At 39.7% G+C, this 15,803-nt stretch overlaps 8 protein-coding genes across 8 annotated transcripts; all 8 read right to left on the minus strand.

Moving 5' to 3' along the window:
• Positions 1–185: 185 nt before the first annotated feature.
• LSM04_004897 (Leucine-rich repeat) lies at positions 186–1,424 on the minus strand (the record flags this gene model as incomplete). The annotated part of the gene is made up of 1 exon (XM_067330051.1): positions 186–1,424. One exon carries the CDS (start codon positions 1,422–1,424, stop codon positions 186–188), a length of 1,239 nt encoding a protein of 412 aa, XP_067191197.1.
• Positions 1,425–2,362: 938 nt separating this feature from the next.
• On the minus strand, positions 2,363–4,387 carry LSM04_007497 (uncharacterized protein; the record flags this gene model as incomplete). The annotated part of the gene is made up of 1 exon (XM_067330052.1): positions 2,363–4,387. One exon carries the CDS (start codon positions 4,385–4,387, stop codon positions 2,363–2,365), a length of 2,025 nt encoding a protein of 674 aa, XP_067191266.1.
• Positions 4,388–5,303: 916 nt separating this feature from the next.
• LSM04_007595 (uncharacterized protein) lies at positions 5,304–6,674 on the minus strand (the record flags this gene model as incomplete). Its single annotated transcript, XM_067330053.1, has 1 exon — positions 5,304–6,674. One exon carries the CDS (start codon positions 6,672–6,674, stop codon positions 5,304–5,306), a length of 1,371 nt encoding a protein of 456 aa, XP_067191272.1.
• An 866-nt stretch (positions 6,675–7,540) lies between these two features.
• LSM04_009158 (Synaptobrevin) lies at positions 7,541–8,302 on the minus strand (the record flags this gene model as incomplete). Its single annotated transcript, XM_067330054.1, has 1 exon — positions 7,541–8,302. The coding sequence occupies one exon, from the start codon at positions 8,300–8,302 to the stop codon at positions 7,541–7,543; it is 762 nt and encodes a 253-aa protein (XP_067191315.1).
• Positions 8,303–9,057: 755 nt separating this feature from the next.
• On the minus strand, positions 9,058–9,819 carry LSM04_006621 (zinc finger protein; the record flags this gene model as incomplete). The annotated part of the gene is made up of 1 exon (XM_067330055.1): positions 9,058–9,819. One exon carries the CDS (start codon positions 9,817–9,819, stop codon positions 9,058–9,060), a length of 762 nt encoding a protein of 253 aa, XP_067191247.1.
• Positions 9,820–10,376: 557 nt separating this feature from the next.
• LSM04_000168 (Peptide chain release factor class I/class II) lies at positions 10,377–12,461 on the minus strand (the record flags this gene model as incomplete). Its single annotated transcript, XM_067330056.1, has 1 exon — positions 10,377–12,461. The coding sequence occupies one exon, from the start codon at positions 12,459–12,461 to the stop codon at positions 10,377–10,379; it is 2,085 nt and encodes a 694-aa protein (XP_067191082.1).
• An 829-nt stretch (positions 12,462–13,290) lies between these two features.
• On the minus strand, positions 13,291–14,331 carry LSM04_002769 (Phytanoyl-CoA dioxygenase; the record flags this gene model as incomplete). Its single annotated transcript, XM_067330058.1, has 1 exon — positions 13,291–14,331. The coding sequence occupies one exon, from the start codon at positions 14,329–14,331 to the stop codon at positions 13,291–13,293; it is 1,041 nt and encodes a 346-aa protein (XP_067191132.1).
• A 620-nt stretch (positions 14,332–14,951) lies between these two features.
• Positions 14,952–15,317, minus strand: LSM04_004777 (uncharacterized protein; the record flags this gene model as incomplete). The annotated part of the gene is made up of 1 exon (XM_067330059.1): positions 14,952–15,317. The coding sequence occupies one exon, from the start codon at positions 15,315–15,317 to the stop codon at positions 14,952–14,954; it is 366 nt and encodes a 121-aa protein (XP_067191192.1).
• Positions 15,318–15,803: the final 486 nt, after the last annotated feature.

Consider the following 15,803-nt stretch of genomic DNA (forward strand, 5'->3'; position numbering starts at 1 on the left):
GGAACATCAACTTCCCACTTTATCCCCTTCTCACTTTTTTTTTCCATTCTTGGTTTTAACTTTCACCTATACCAAGCCAAATTCCAATTATAAACAGAGAAGATGAAAAAAAAAGGAAACAATCATTTAAATTGCGTAAATATACATTTTTTTTTTATTTATAAACTACATAGAATTCCAATTAGTCATTCACCACCAAAGAGAAGATCAAGAAAATCCATTTCCTTTGGTTTATTCTGTTGCTCTCCCTGCTTTTTCTGCTGTGGTTGTTCTTCTTCCTCCATATTGAGCCAATCTCCTCCTGAATCTTTACCAACTGATGGAGTCAAAGTATCACCGTCTGGCACGTAATCCGTGCATTTCTCTTCCTTCACAGAAGGGGATAAAACATCAACTGAATCCTCAGATGAGTGCACAGTTTCTCCCTTTACTGTAGGAGATAATGTTCCAGGAGATGATCTCGTTTCCTGTTGCATCTGATACTCTTTATCTTCAATTACCTCATCTTCTTCTAGTGGATCCACTTCCACTTCTACATCTCCTTCTAAATAATTTGTTCCATCATTATTCTCTTCCATATCAAACCATTCAGGAACGGCTTTTAAGTCCTCCGATGGTGGGGTGGCAATTGGTGGGCGTTGGGAAGATTGGATTGAGTTCAGCCCACTCTTATCACTATGTTTACTTGAATTTTCACCATTTACTTCACTAATCACACCGTTATTGCGGGAATTTCGTGGAGGAAACAATGAAGCAGGATCAACTACGACAATACCATGTAACTTGCGCATCACATTGGTATCTTCTGCTATAATAGGAAGCGGATTTGTTGCTGCTACTGATGTTGCAGTACCACTATTAACTGAAAAAAAAGAAGAATCAGCAGCTGCAGCTACAGCAGATGTACTAAAAGCAGTAACGGCAACATTTTTACCACAAGCATTCTGTGCATTGGATGCACATCTCCTATTTTCACGACGTTTTAGAGCTGCTTGTAGGCGATGGGTAATGCTTATCCTAAGTTGCTCTGTCATTAGAGTATTCTCCATTCCAATAAAGGTAATCTTATCACTATCCTCGCATAAATGTACTAATTGTCGTGCTGCCAAATACGTAAAAGGATTCCCACTTAGTTCTAACACACACAAAGAAGGATGACGACGCAATACACGACAAATTGCCCGTATACCATCGTTCCCTATTCCGTTATCACGTAGATTGAGTGTATGCAAAGATTTAGCCTGTGCTACAACGTGGAGAAGCGGAATAATACCACGATCGCCAAGATAATTACGTCCAAGATGCATCACGCTTACACCTTGTATCTGCGCAGTAGTTTCTGGTAACATACGGAGCAATCCACTGTTTGCCACAATACCAAGAGCTTCGCATTCTTGGCGGTATAAATCCCTTGGAGATGTCATTTCACTTTACTTGGTTATGGAGAAACTGTATTGGTGATGTTTTATTACTATTTTTATTGTTATTCTCTTCGTTTTGGTGGAATATAATATACTTCGTATTCCAGCCCTCTAAAATATATATATTATTTACCTTGTATACAGTCAGTATACAGAGAGTTATTCCCATCCATATGATATTATTATTACAATAGAGTAGAAATGAAAACATAAAAAAAAAAACACACACATATATATATAACCAGCAAACAATAAACATAAATACACAGTAACATACAGAAGAAAAAAAAAAAGACCTACAGGATCACACACACACACACACACACGCAGACAAAAGCACACAGTCTCTCTACCCTTTGCTGTTCCGAAGAATAACTTCGATTGAGTACATGGAAACTCGCGAGGGAGTGGAGAGGCGTTTCACGTGCACTCCCCCCTACAGTTAAAAAAAAAACAAAGAATTCCTCCACCTTCTCTTTATTTTTTTTCCCTTTTTTTTTCTTTGACTTTCCTGCGGTTTCATCCCGCTCGGACTTTATACAACGGCGCCAAATTCATTTTCCTCTCCCCTCCTTTTTTTTCTTTTTGATTATTATTATTATCGGGTTTCCCACAACGGTCAACTTTGCCTTTCGGCAGATGGTTTCCACAAGGTGGAAACCAACACGATTATGAAAGAAAGAGTGCACCCCTTTTTTCCACCCCCTCTCCCTCCCCACCAAACACCCTTTTGCCAACCCACACACCCTCAAAAAGAAAAAGAAAAAAAACATCAACAACTAGAAAAAGAGACAAACACACACAACATTGGTATTAGCAGCACACAACTACAACGTTCTCTCTCTCTCTCTCTCTCTCTCTCTCTCTCTCTTTCTTTTTTCGCCTCTTCCTTTCTCTCTGCTGTGGCCTACCAAATGTATAGGTGTTGTCTTATTTCTTCCTTACTTCCCCCTAGAGTGTCCGGTATTCAAAGCCACACTACCAGCATTACCATTTTCCCCACCATGACCTTGATGCCTCCTCGCCTTTTCTATCGCTTCTGCGAGCGCCGCTTTATACGCTTCCATAACCTTTGGTTCCACATTCATCTCCTTTAGTGCGATATGCATAACACTTATCCATGTTGGTCCACCGTCTAGTCGATTATGACTCTTAGACCCTGTCCATGCAGCATCACCACCATTAACCCCGTTGTTGTTGTTGTTGTTGTTGTTATTGTTGTTGTGGTTACTGTCCATACTATTATTGTTTCCGGTAATGGAGGTGGTAATGTTACCGTTCAAAGGTCGCTCTTGTAACTCAGGTGCCAAAAGAAGACGTTCACGTTTCCAATCACACCGATTTAAAACTTCGAGTACCTCTCGACTGCGAACATCATGCGCAACAGAACGCATTCGTGACTGCACACCTCTACCGAGTGGTTTATCAACAGACGCCAAGAGAATGGCCAAGATACCCAATGCCCAGTTAAAAGGACCAAGTTTCATTGCCATTGAAGCAATAGCAAAGGGAATGGGTTCATTCGAGTGTCGATACCCGTGTACTACAAAGGCACGAAAGACGCGAACCGCCTTACTGCGTTTGTTATTAATAACAAAGTATCGTAGTAGATCCACACAATTCACTTGTAATGTTTCTCCCGCTTCCACCACCTTCTGTAGTACAATCTCTGCTTGTTCAAAACGAGTGGTACTTGTGCCCCTTAACAGTTTCTGCAGAGTGGCACTGTTGGGATGACATCCTCGATCCTGGGCGAGTTGCAATACACGTTCCGTATCTTCTGGCTGTGTGGGATGACAAAAGTACCGCAGTAGTGAACCAAGAACAGGTGATCCATTTGTTAGTTGTGTTCCTTCCACATCCATGCGGCGTAGCACCTGCAGTGCGGTATCAAGTGTCGTCTCTGGTGCGGTGCGTGATAACTCTTCCAGTCGTGTGGCGAAGAACACCTGCGTTCCACCGCGTTCCGCCTCCTCCCGGCGCCGTTGCTGTGGGGCGGCATTCCCCCATGCAAGGGCACTAAAGTGCTGATTGGCAAATCCATCATGTTGGGTTTGTTTGCTGAGGATGCGAAACGTGGAGTTCTCTGGTGTGATACCACGGTCTAACATATCTTCATAATACCCAAGTAAATCCCACTGCTTAAATGGCGTTTTCTTCATAAAGAGAAAGTTATACGGTCGTGTTGACATTGGTTCAACTCCAGCCTCTCGCATTTCACAAAACACATCTTCTGCATCTTCTGTCTTCATGCGTTTTACAAAGTGCTTTTCCAACTGTTCCGCCACATTATGAGTGAGACTAATGTTATTCAATCGCAAAAAGTCCAGCAGATCTCGTGTCTCTGTGGCATCACGTAAGGGAAATTTGTGCAGGGCGGCAGTAACGGCATCCGCAGAGACATGTCCTTCCACAAGTTGATGGATTTGTAAAACTTCCAGTGCACTATCGGCGGTGATCGCCAGGCAACGCAGATAGTCAGACGGACGCTCAAACCGTTGCTCAAAGTCTTCCACAAATGAAACAATATGTTCATCGTCATCGTGGGCAACACGCTTCGCCGCGAGGAGGGCGCGTCCCCAACAAAATTCCACCTTCTCTAATGCCATAGCAGACGCCGCAGCGGAATATGGGTTATTGTTAGACAGATGTATCATATTTAGTTTTGCTTCTGATAACCCTGTTGTTGTTGTTGTTGTTGTTGTTGTTGTTGCAGTGGTATTAGTAGTATTAGTAGTATTAGCATTAGTAGCAGACAGCTTTGCGTCGATGAGAACATCAAGTTCTGGCATCATCTGGAGCTCCTCAAATAACTGCAAAACAGAGATATCTTCTCCATTCTTATATGCTGCAAGGATACGGTTGCAAAGATCATCCCACGGATATGCAAAAGCAGTTGAACGGTCGTCCCCGCCATTAACACTTTCTTCCATGATTAGATCGCTGTTGTAGCCTCCGTTGCGCATTTTCAAATAGCCTCTACACACACACACAAAAAAAAAAAAAAGAAACAAAAAAGAAAAACAGACGGGCCGACCCTTGTGAACCACTACGTGTGGCAATGAATCTTTTTTTGTTTTGTTTTTTTGGTTAAAGAAGCGAAAAAAAAAAGAATGAAGGGGAAATAACTTCAAACAATTACTGTCACTAAATAATAATTACTTCTTTTAAGATTTATTTCAGCACTTTATGGCAAACAAACATCAAATGTTTCTTCAAAACCACCGTGGAAGCGTAATATATATATATAGTTCCCAGGAGTTTGTTTTCGCAAGTATTCTGTACTTTACAGAAGTATGGTAACTACTCAAGAATGAGTAATTAAACCTCCACAAATGCATGACGAAAAAAAAAAAAGAAAAGAAAAAAAAAAGAAAAACGTGCAATTTTTTTTTCCTTTCTTTTTTTTGTTTTACTTTTTATTCCTTATCGGACGCTAATAATTGTAACTATTGCAGTAGAGGTTGACTTATTATTACATGCAAAACTTATGAATAAGAATATTATTTCTTCGTTTCTCTATCAATTTCCGATTGACTGTCCCCCAAGATTTTTGCAATCCTCCCATTCAACACCATTTTAAGAGTAAATAAGTTGTTGTGTAGATGGGGAAGTAGAACACTTAATCATACACAACCAAGCACAAAGAAAAGCAGAAAAGAAAAAAGCAAAGTTAGACGCATTTAGCAGAATCAGTAAATACATATAAACATGCATACAGACATACATACAATTATATTCTTGCAAGAGAGTATAAGATGCAAATAATATCGCGTGTTTTATATTACGTATTATCGTTCACAGTAAAAGAACAAAAGTAGAAAAGAAAAAAGAAAAAGAAAATTAAAATTTCCCCCCTTTTCACTAGCGATCAATTCTCATTTACGATTCAAATATATTGGGATCATCAAAATCCACATCTATACTTCTACTTGAAACTTCTGTTTTAGTTTCATCATTTGAATTATCTTCGGTCTCGTAAATTTCATCAAGACGACAACGTGTTCGTCCACCTTTTATAAAACGAAGGCAAGAACTATTTACAACAAATACATGCGTTAGGTTCCCTGGTAAATCTAAATCCGAATTAGGAGCAAGAATACCTAAAAATCCATTACAACATCTACACCTTATATGTAATTCCAACATATCATTTTTTGATGCCCCAAAAGTAGAAGCAGCTGTAACATACGCCACATGTACATTCAAAGCCCTCTTATTAAATTTCCCAAATGCTGCCATTCCACGTACAATATAATTAACTTGATAACCCGGTGATACCACAGGAACTTGACAACGGATACAAGCGTAATAACCACGAATTTTAAGTTTTTCAGGATCCTGTGCATTTGACCAGAGATTAGTCGTAAAGGGATCCTCTAGCCTTTCACCATCCAGTAAAGCCGTAACGGGTTCCGGTAACATGTGATTCCAGTTTTCAGCATCTTCATATTCGGTAATAGACCTTGCCTCATCCTCTTCATTAAAATATTCACATTCACTATACCGTGAAGTATTTATATCATTTTTACTGCCACAACTGCGATTTCTGTTAAAACCAAATCCATAACGTATGTTACTTGCTACAGAAGCAGATTCAGTGGTTCCCTTTGAGTTTGGTACAACTTCTGGTTTCACTGCGTTTCGCATTGTATTTGTTACATTATCCGTCGAAGGTGAGTTTTCTTGACACACGGGAGTGTCATCACCCGTTGATAAAACATTATCATTACAATATGGAATATTATTAGCTGCAATAACGTGGATGGAGGATCTGGGTTTTGTTGGTATACGCCGTACGGGTGGCCTCGGTTCTATACGAATAGCGCCGTTAGTACTCTTAACATTGTTATTTATCCTGTTAGCCCCACGGCCTTCATCTTTCTTCATACGGTTATTATTATTATTATTATTATTATTATTATTATTATTATGACCACCACCACCGCCTGTCGGTGCGGTTGACATAAACCGCGATGGCATCATTGGACGACTTTCATTAGACTTCAGGTGGGAACGCACACTGACGGCGTGCACAGCACTGGCGGAGGATGTCTGGCGTACTTGCGTTTGCGGCGATACACGCCGAGAATGACTGTTAATATTATTAGTGTTATTGCTATTCATACTTTGGGTATCACTGTGTGTGTGAGTGCGACGACTTTGTCGGTTTTCATCAAGCGGTGAAAGTCTGCGGCCAGCGGCACGGTTTCGTCGCTGCAGCTCCGCAATGGCCGGGTGCATACGACGCATCTCTCTAAATATACACGAATTGTATTGTATTGTACTTGATGGATAAATAGATGAATAGATGGATGGAATGATCGAGTGGATGGGGGTGAGAGAGAGAAACAGAAGCACAGCAAAGGTTTATTTATTTGTTTATTGATCTCTATGGGTGAGAGTAGTAGACTATGTACAAAGAGAATGCTATTATTAAAAGAAAACAAGAAAAATAAAATAATAAGAGATAGGTAAAAGTAAAAAGAAATAGAGAAAGAGAGTCAAGAAAGGATCCATGCATATATATATATATATATATATATATATATAAGAAGAAGTAATAGTGAACGAACAACCAGTAGCACAAGTATTAGTAGCAAGGCAAAATAGCAAACAAAACAAAAAAAAGAACGCATCCAATTGACGTGAACGGAGGAATAAACCAAAGAAAGAAAAAAAAAACAATAAAGCAAAGGAAACAAAGTGAAGAAAAAAAAGAGAAAGAAGAATGGGGTGAAGAGGAAATAAATTTACACTACATCATTTCCTACAGAGAAAGTAAAGTGCAGGAAATAGTTCTCTCTCTCTTTTTCTTTTCTTTTTCTTTTTTTTCTCCAAGCAAATATTAATACAGGAAAAGATTAACCACATGTCTTTATTTGGGAATTTTTCTTTCTGTTTATCTACACAATCTATACACTTTCATATTTTCTCGTGTAATATTACACACTCCACCCCCCAAGTAATCCTAGTCTCACTTTATTATTATTATTATTTCTTTCTACCACTACTACCACCTCTTTTTCTCTTCTTTCTTTCTTTTTCTCTTTTTCTTCTTCTTATTCTTGTTTCTACTATTTGCGATCTCTCGCCAAAGTTGCAACTAAATGATACTACTATTTGGTGTTGTTGTTAGTGTTGCCTCCTGAGAAAAACACAAACATGACAATCACAATAAAGAAGGCCGCTACTCCGCCAAACATTAATTTTCCCTTTACTGAGTTCCACCAAAGCTGCTGACGCAAATCGCGACTGCTACGTTGAAATCCCTGTGCTTGAAACTGCAGATCTTCTGTGGTCTGCACAATATCATCAATGCGTTGACCACGCTGAATAACACGCTCCACATTATCAAGTGCGAGATCCTTTACTTCCGCGACGGCCTTCTTTACACGTTGTACTTTATCCTCGGAGTCCCCAGACTCACTCATACGTACCATCACATCACGGTATGGTTTCACAAACACATCCACCGACTTTGTTGTTAACTTGGACACGTTTTCCACAAACATTTTACGGAATGTTTTTGCTACCTCATCCAAGGCAGCATGTCCTTGACGCCGTGAAACATCTTTTCCACCCAAAAGAGCAAAGGAGAGTTCATTATCGGATAAAATGTGGTATGAGAGTTGCACTGGTCCCTCCATTCCACCACCGGGAGCAGCAGCAAGAGCAGCGGCACCGTTAATGTTATTATTGTCGAGTGTAAGAAAGGCGGAACCGCGAAAATTTGGTACGGAACACTTGGAGACCAACTCCGTCCACGCTGTGGCGGGGATGGAAATATCTTGTGTTGGATAACCGGGTGCTTTGCAGAGCAGCATGCGGTCAGCGAGGCGCACAACAACGCCGCCATACATTTTTGTATCGTTTTGCATGTGAATTTAAGTTTTATACTTGCTGGTGAAAAATAAAAAAACACGTGTGCGAGGATGTGTCACGCTACTTTCTTTTTTCTTTTATCACTTTACTGTATACTGTCTACCTATTTTCTCTTGTTGGTGTCGTTGGTTTTTGGTTTTGACCTTTTGTGTGTACTTTGTTTTCAAATGCAATATGTGCACTGAGAGAAGTATGTAGAAAGATAAAGAAGGAAAAAAGGAAAAAAAAAAGACACACAATGTATTATGTACGTGTTTCTTTTCTTTATTATTCTGTGTAATTGAATAGGTAGAGGAAACACACAGCGAAAACAGAAAGGAGAAAAAAGGCAGAAAGAGTTCCAAAGGAATGAGAAAAGGAAAAAAAAGGGAATAATATAAATAAGAGGGGAATCACAAACTGCAATAGATAGATTACACATACTCTTTTTTCACTACCGTTTTATAGGAAACAGGTTTTTTCAGCTCCATATTCTTTAATTTGATTATGACCCTTCGTTTGTCTTTCTATGTCTTTTGTTCATTTTTTTTCTTTTTTTTCATTCTTGGTTAACGATGATAAAACATATCTGACTTATATTCCTTTTGTTTTATCTTGTGACACCAACAATAATAAAAAAAAAAAACGATGACAAGCAAATAAAACAAACTAAAGATAAAATCATAAGAATACGAAATATTAAAGAAAATGATAATAATAAGAACAATAATAATAAAATCCACGTTTTTTAGTGGTAGTAGTAATATTCAGCTCAGTTATCGTGTTCGCCGGCGTGGGCAGGAGTAGCCGCAGAAGGAGCGATATTTTCCGTAGTCTCTCTTGGCAGTACAGAAGCGCGACACAGTGGACACTGTCGACTCTGCTGCAGCCAAGTTCGGATACACTCTTCATGGTAGCAGTGTTTACATGGTAGCATAACAACCGGCTGTCCTTCCGTAGATGATTCTGTTGTAGTCGTATTTGTTGTATTTGTAGTATTTGTTGTTGTGGTAGTCTGCGGTGGTGGGGGTGGTGTTACCCCCCCTTCTATTCCTGCTGCTGCTGTAGATGTAGCTGCGGAGGGACCCTCTCTCTCTGTTTCTCCCCCACCCTGCAGGGGCTCGAGACAGATGAGACAGGCGGACTCTAAAAACGCCTCCGGGTGGGCGGTGCGGTCGCCCTCCCGCAGTCCGTGTGGGAAGCGGCGGAAGGAGCGCATCAACTCGTCGACGGGGGGGCCACTCGGGGCCTCGCCGCCGCCGGGGATAAAAAGATGGAAGAGGTGCCACTGCGGGCCGGGGCCGTGGAACTGCAGCTCGACGCCGTCGAGAAGGCCGAGTTGGCGGAGGAGTTGCTGCTGGACGTCGTCCTCCTCCGCCCGCTGCTGCTGCTCCATCAGCCGCTGCAGCTCCTCGCGGTGGGCCGCACTCCGCACCGCCTCCACGAGGGGGGAGTGACACGCCACGCACTCCACAACATCGCGGGAATTGTCACGGACGGCATAGAAGCTGTGGCACTGATGGCAATAGTACATAGCTGTATGTATGTATGTGTGGAGTGGGGGAAAGAGGAGGAAAGGGGGAGAAATAGTAATAGACCAGAGACAGTATATTGTAGAATATCATATATACCAATAAGGTGGATGGGGAGAGGGAGGAAGAGAGAGAAAGATAAGATTTTTAATAATAATAATAATAATAATAATAATAATAATAATAATAATAATAATAATAATAATAATAATAATAATAATAATAATAATAATAAGTAAAAATAATCAGAAACAACCATTTTTACCTGATAAGTACGTAGAAAATTTATTCCCATCTCTCTTCTTTTCTTTTTGTTTTCTTCTTAAACCCACTTCAACTCTCTTTCCTTCTTCCTGTGATGTATTCTTTTTTCTTTTTGTTTTCCTTTATTTTTACATTATAGACGTAGCAGTAGTAATGTAAAAAAGAAAGAAAACAAAACAACACAAAAAAAAAAAATACATCATCTAAACAAAGGAAAAAGGAAATAGATGTTCTTGGGTACATCTGCCTTACCTTGATTGCAAGAAAAACAAAGATGGAACACGTCGTTACTATATCAAGGGGAAGGTACGGTACGTGCAGATGCCTTTTCAGCAACAGAGGTAGCAGTAGTTTGATTCAGTTGATACATACCACACACAAGTGCAAATTCCACTTGTGTAATAAATCCCTTTTCAAATGCAGCACGTGTCATGTCAATCACCATCGCTGGTGCTATATCTCCACCACTTTCACTATTGCTGCCCTTGTTACTATTATTACTAGTAAAAGAATTATTATTTGTGTGTTCACTTATAACATGCACGAGCTGCTTTTCTACTACTTCTACTCGTTCCTGTTTTGCCAAATTTTCATTATACTGCTGTCTCCTACCCTTACCCAGTTTTTCTGTAGCCGCTTCACGATTGCTGAGTGCACTACGTGAATCTTGTGACTCTGCCACATACGCCAATTCACCATCAATGAACAATTTAGCGGTAATTTGTGTTTCGGCCACATTCGCTGCTTGTCCACCTGGACCACTTGAACGGGCTGTTTCATACTGCACCGTCGCACGCTGCGCATTACTGAATAGTGTCGTACTTATATGTGGATACGCAAGTGTCACTTTAAACGGCATACCAGGTCCCTCTACTACTCCTCCTCCTTCAGTTCCCTTTGATTTTGAAAGAAATGATGTCTTACCGGCAAGATAGAGGGCCACACTAAGAGCATATGGCCCGAAAAAAGACTTTGACACGGCCGTATCGGGTGGTGCCGTAATTACATAACGACCATCCTGCTGTGTGTGCAATTGCTGTAATTGCAATCCAACCACTTTAACGGCACTACGCAGTGCCTCCACATCTCCGTCTACTGCCACCACCGCATCATACATCGCGTGGGGCACACGTGTTTCAAAGAAACGACGCACCACCGCAGTGTACGCACGAGCGGCGGCGCCATTCTCTTCTGCGGCTGTTTGCCACGCCTGTTGCTGCCGCGCCTCATACGCCGACTGTAATGCACTGAAGGCCTCATCGTTATTATAATCCCCTTCACCACAGGCACGTGCCACATCACTGCAGAGACGAGAGAATTGCAATAACGGATCTCGTCGGCGTAGTCGTTCTAGTTTCCGCTGCATAGATCGCAGGGCATCTTCCTTAAATTGTAATTGTTGCTGCAAGACATCACTGCGTTGTCGATCTTGTGCCGCATCACTCTTCTGCAGCCGCTGAACAGTGCCCACAAGTTCTTCATTCTTCTGTCGTACTTGTCGCCATTCCTTTTCGTGTTCCCGCAGTTCCATATTATCTGAGTTGAGCAGCAGTACATCTTGTTCCACCTTGCGTAGTTTTGATCGGAGACTTGCCTCCGTCTCTTGCATTTGTTGAAGACTTTTCTGTGTTTTTTCAAGTTCCTCCTCTTTACTGAGGAGTTGATCACGGTATGCGTTCTTCTTCTCACGCATACTACGCAGCTCTGCAAAAAGTGCCTCAATTTCAGGTCCCAAATTAATCTTTTTTAATTCATCGATTGTAGGACCTGAACTACTCTTCACAGAAGTAACACTGCCGCAATTACCAGAACTACAATTAGATGAGGCGGTTGCGGCTGCAAAAGAATTTGAAAAGATACTTCCTAAAGATGTTTTCTTTAGACGTAAAGGACTTGATGGACTACTAGCATCAGATGATTTTGATGAACCTTGCTGATGTTGTTGTTCTTGTTGTTGATTCTCTGTATTTTTTAAAAGTTGCTCCATCACATCTATATTTTTCTGAGCAAGTTTACCAATCCCAGGGATCTTACCCAACGTTTTTTGAAACTCCAAGGCTTTCTTAATCATTTCCATCTGTTTCTCAGGTGGTTGACTACTAATCATATCTTGCATTGCACGCAGTTTCTGCATATCAAATCCAGTAGGTAAACCACCAGCCCCGCCAGGAAACATTCCTGGAAATCCACCACCGATGTTTTCCTTTCCCTTATTATTATTATTATTATTATTATTATTATTATTATTATTATTGCTGCTACTGCCATTGTTGTTGCTAGTGTCAGCAGAAAACTTGTCGCCTTTACCAAAGAAGAAACGCGAAACTACTACATTGGGAAGTGTAGGAAAACGACCCACATGACGTTGACGACGATACATTTAGAATGAATATAGCTGAAGGGTAATAACAAAAAAGAAAAACACCTTTCAAATGCACCAATCAGATATATATATATATACAACACACTACCTCACACCTCGTTTAACTTCTTGCAAGAAGTTTATACACCTCTCTATCTCTTTGTTTTTGCTATTTATACCGCCCTACCACCCCAAACATTTAGAAAGGATGAAGGAAAGGGGGAAAAAAAAGAATAACAAACATCACAAACAAGGGGATAAACATAATGATAATACTTCAATACAATTACAGACATAAGACTATCACAAATACAAATAAAGTAAGAAAGGCGAAAGAAATGTTTAAACACACAAGTAATGGGTTAAGTCTCACCAAGTTGTTTTCCTTCTTGCAGTCGCAAGCACTAGCTTACTTTCTCACCCATACACTCATTCATTCAACCCACTTCACAACAGATCCACGCAAATGAACACAACATCCACACACAAAAGAAAAAGAGAAGAAAGAGAGGAAAAAGGGTAGATAGAGAGATCATAGTCACGCACACAAAAAAAAAAAAATAATAATAATAAAGCATCATCAATAATAAAAAGTTGTATTGCATTATTACTCTTTTTATGGATCGTGGTAAAATCTTTTATTAGGATATATATATATATATATATATTAATTTTTTTATAAAAATGTTTTTCTTTATTCCATCTTTCCACCCACACCTCCATTCTCATCTACACCACTTTTCATTATTATTATTTATTATTATTATTATTATTATTATTATTATTATTATTATTATTATTATTATTATTATTATATTTTCTTTTTCCTCCCCTCATGTATAGAACATTACTCGTGTGGAATATCGGGTAAAAGTCGCCAATCTCGCTTTGCCTCATTCATCGTACGTGGATACTTCACTGGATCATCACGATCAGCGTACCATGCACTCAATCCAGCAGCATCAGCTCCTACATAGCGCGGATCCGGTCCAACATCATCGCCCTCCATTGTCCATACAGCCTCAGCCATTATACGCCAATAATTACTGGTGTTTGTTAAGAAACCATACATGGTATACACTGTCATTAATAACACATCTCCTGCTTCAAATGAGACAGAGAGAAATGGGTTTACATCAATAGTCATACTTCGACCCGTCACTTCATCCCTAGCCAGTTGTTTACCAAGTGGTAATAACTCTTGTGGATCGTTTGTGTAACATCCATCACCCCTAATATCACCATTTTCCACTTCATGTTGACCATACGTTTTACGCAGTGCCGCATACGAGTCGGTGGAGTTGCTTCCCTTCACCACCACCGGTGTTCCCATGTGAAGTGGAATATCATGCAGCGGCACCAGTGCCACCAGTGCCAATTTCGTTCCCTTATTCATATAAACACTTGACATGCGAAGTCCAAAAGATTCATCCGGGGCTGCGAGATGTAATGATTGCACATCCGACACAAACACCGCCCCACCAAATATTTGTCTCACAAGTGCCATCACCGTTGTCCCACTAACGGCTGTACGGAGAGAATCGGTGTATTTTATCTGCGGGGCTGGCAGTTCATTAGTGGAGGGATATGGCACTCCAAGTAAAACCCCATCACGTGTTATTTGGGCTTCTCTGTCCTCTGCACGTGTCCAACCACAGCGTAGCATTTGATTGGCCAAATCATCTAATGCCGTATTTACACTTGTTCGCGGAATGACGTTTTTAAAGTACAAGTATCCATCCTTATCAAGGCGATGACGCAACTTTGGTGGATCATAGTATAACTCGTTACTAGAGACCAGTGGTCCAAGATCATGTCCAACCACAAGATTACTTTTGCCTAATGGAAACTTTAGCCTTCCATGGCGACTAATAAGGCATCTCCGCATATGTGAAAAGACTGCGTTTACGTACGCTTATTTTATCCCTGTAACTAGGTTCCTTTTTTTTTTCTCCTTTATTACTGTTTTCTCTTTTTATTTTTTTATTATTAATGTTGGGGGAATACTTTTTGATTTTTTTTGTTGGGGAGGGGGAGGGGTGGCTGATGTTGACCTCCCAATTATTGTCCCGCTTCTTCGTGTTCTTTATCCCTTCCCTTTAAACCAGACACATTACAATTTAATACATAAATGCATGCATACATACGTACACAGAAAGAAATGAGGAAAATGTAAATAATAATAATAATAATAATAATAATAATAATAATAATAATAATAATAATAATAAATACAAACCCCTCACCCCGCCAAAAAAAAAAAAGCAAATGTACTTGACATAATTGCAAATCAAAAAGATCATAATGGTAAAGTGTAGTGGACAAAAAGAGAAGAAAAAAAACAATAAAAGAAAGAGGAATACAAATTACAAGTATATTATTTGCCTTTCCCTCTTACCTACCCTAATAGCAACAATATATTCTTATTTTTTCAAATACGCACACTTTTTCAATCCATTTCCCTCTCTTCTCCATTTGTTTCTCTTCATTTTCTCTTTAAACTCCACCTCATGTGCAATCCACCGTTTTCAAAAAATGCCCTGCATACAATTGATGAAAATCTTCCTGATCACCCTGTCGTACTGCACAAAGATCCGAACGCAGTAGTAATTGCATATTCCGTTTCTCATCGAATAAAATAATTTGACCATCTTGTCGTGTTTGTTCAGTGAAGACGGCGATGCTTGTGCCTTTACTGTCCATCTCATGCCATGTTACGCTATTCCCATCACGCAAGAACATTCCACCGTCATGCTTCCAAGCCCGCATTCCCTGCTTCAAGTCACACTCCTTCGCCATAACAGTAGATATGGCACTGTCAGAACCGAAAAGAACTAACAAAAGAAGTAAAAATACGTGGGAGTATAGAAGCATTGTACTAAGTAAAGTTTCCTTTAAAAAAAGATGTTTCTTTGAAAGATTGCAATATACACAATCTTCCTTGTGTTGATGAAATTAAAGGAGTTACACAAGAAACGCGACTACTATACCTAGTGTTATAGAAAGAAAGGTAACAAAAAAAAATAAACGAAGATACAAAGGTGGAAATATGAGAAAGCAAAATAGAAAAACAAAGGGAAGCTAATGGATAATATTAATATAGGGAGTAGATACGCTCACATACACAGAAAAGAATATATATATATATATATATATATATATATATATATATATATATATATATATATATATATATATGCAGAGGGCAGACACTCTCTTTCACCACAGGGTGATAACAAAACCAATAATCATAATGTTTTTATGGTCTATTCTTCTCACCTTTCCCTTCTTTTTTATGCATTCTTATTCATTTTCTTTTCATTTGAATGTATGTGCACTTACTGTCCCTTTTTCTCAAAC

The sequence above is a fragment of the Trypanosoma melophagium genome (genome assembly GCF_022059095.1).
Source record: "Trypanosoma melophagium isolate St. Kilda chromosome Unknown ctg24segment1, whole genome shotgun sequence".
Classification (NCBI taxonomy): domain Eukaryota; phylum Euglenozoa; class Kinetoplastea; order Trypanosomatida; family Trypanosomatidae; genus Trypanosoma; species Trypanosoma melophagium.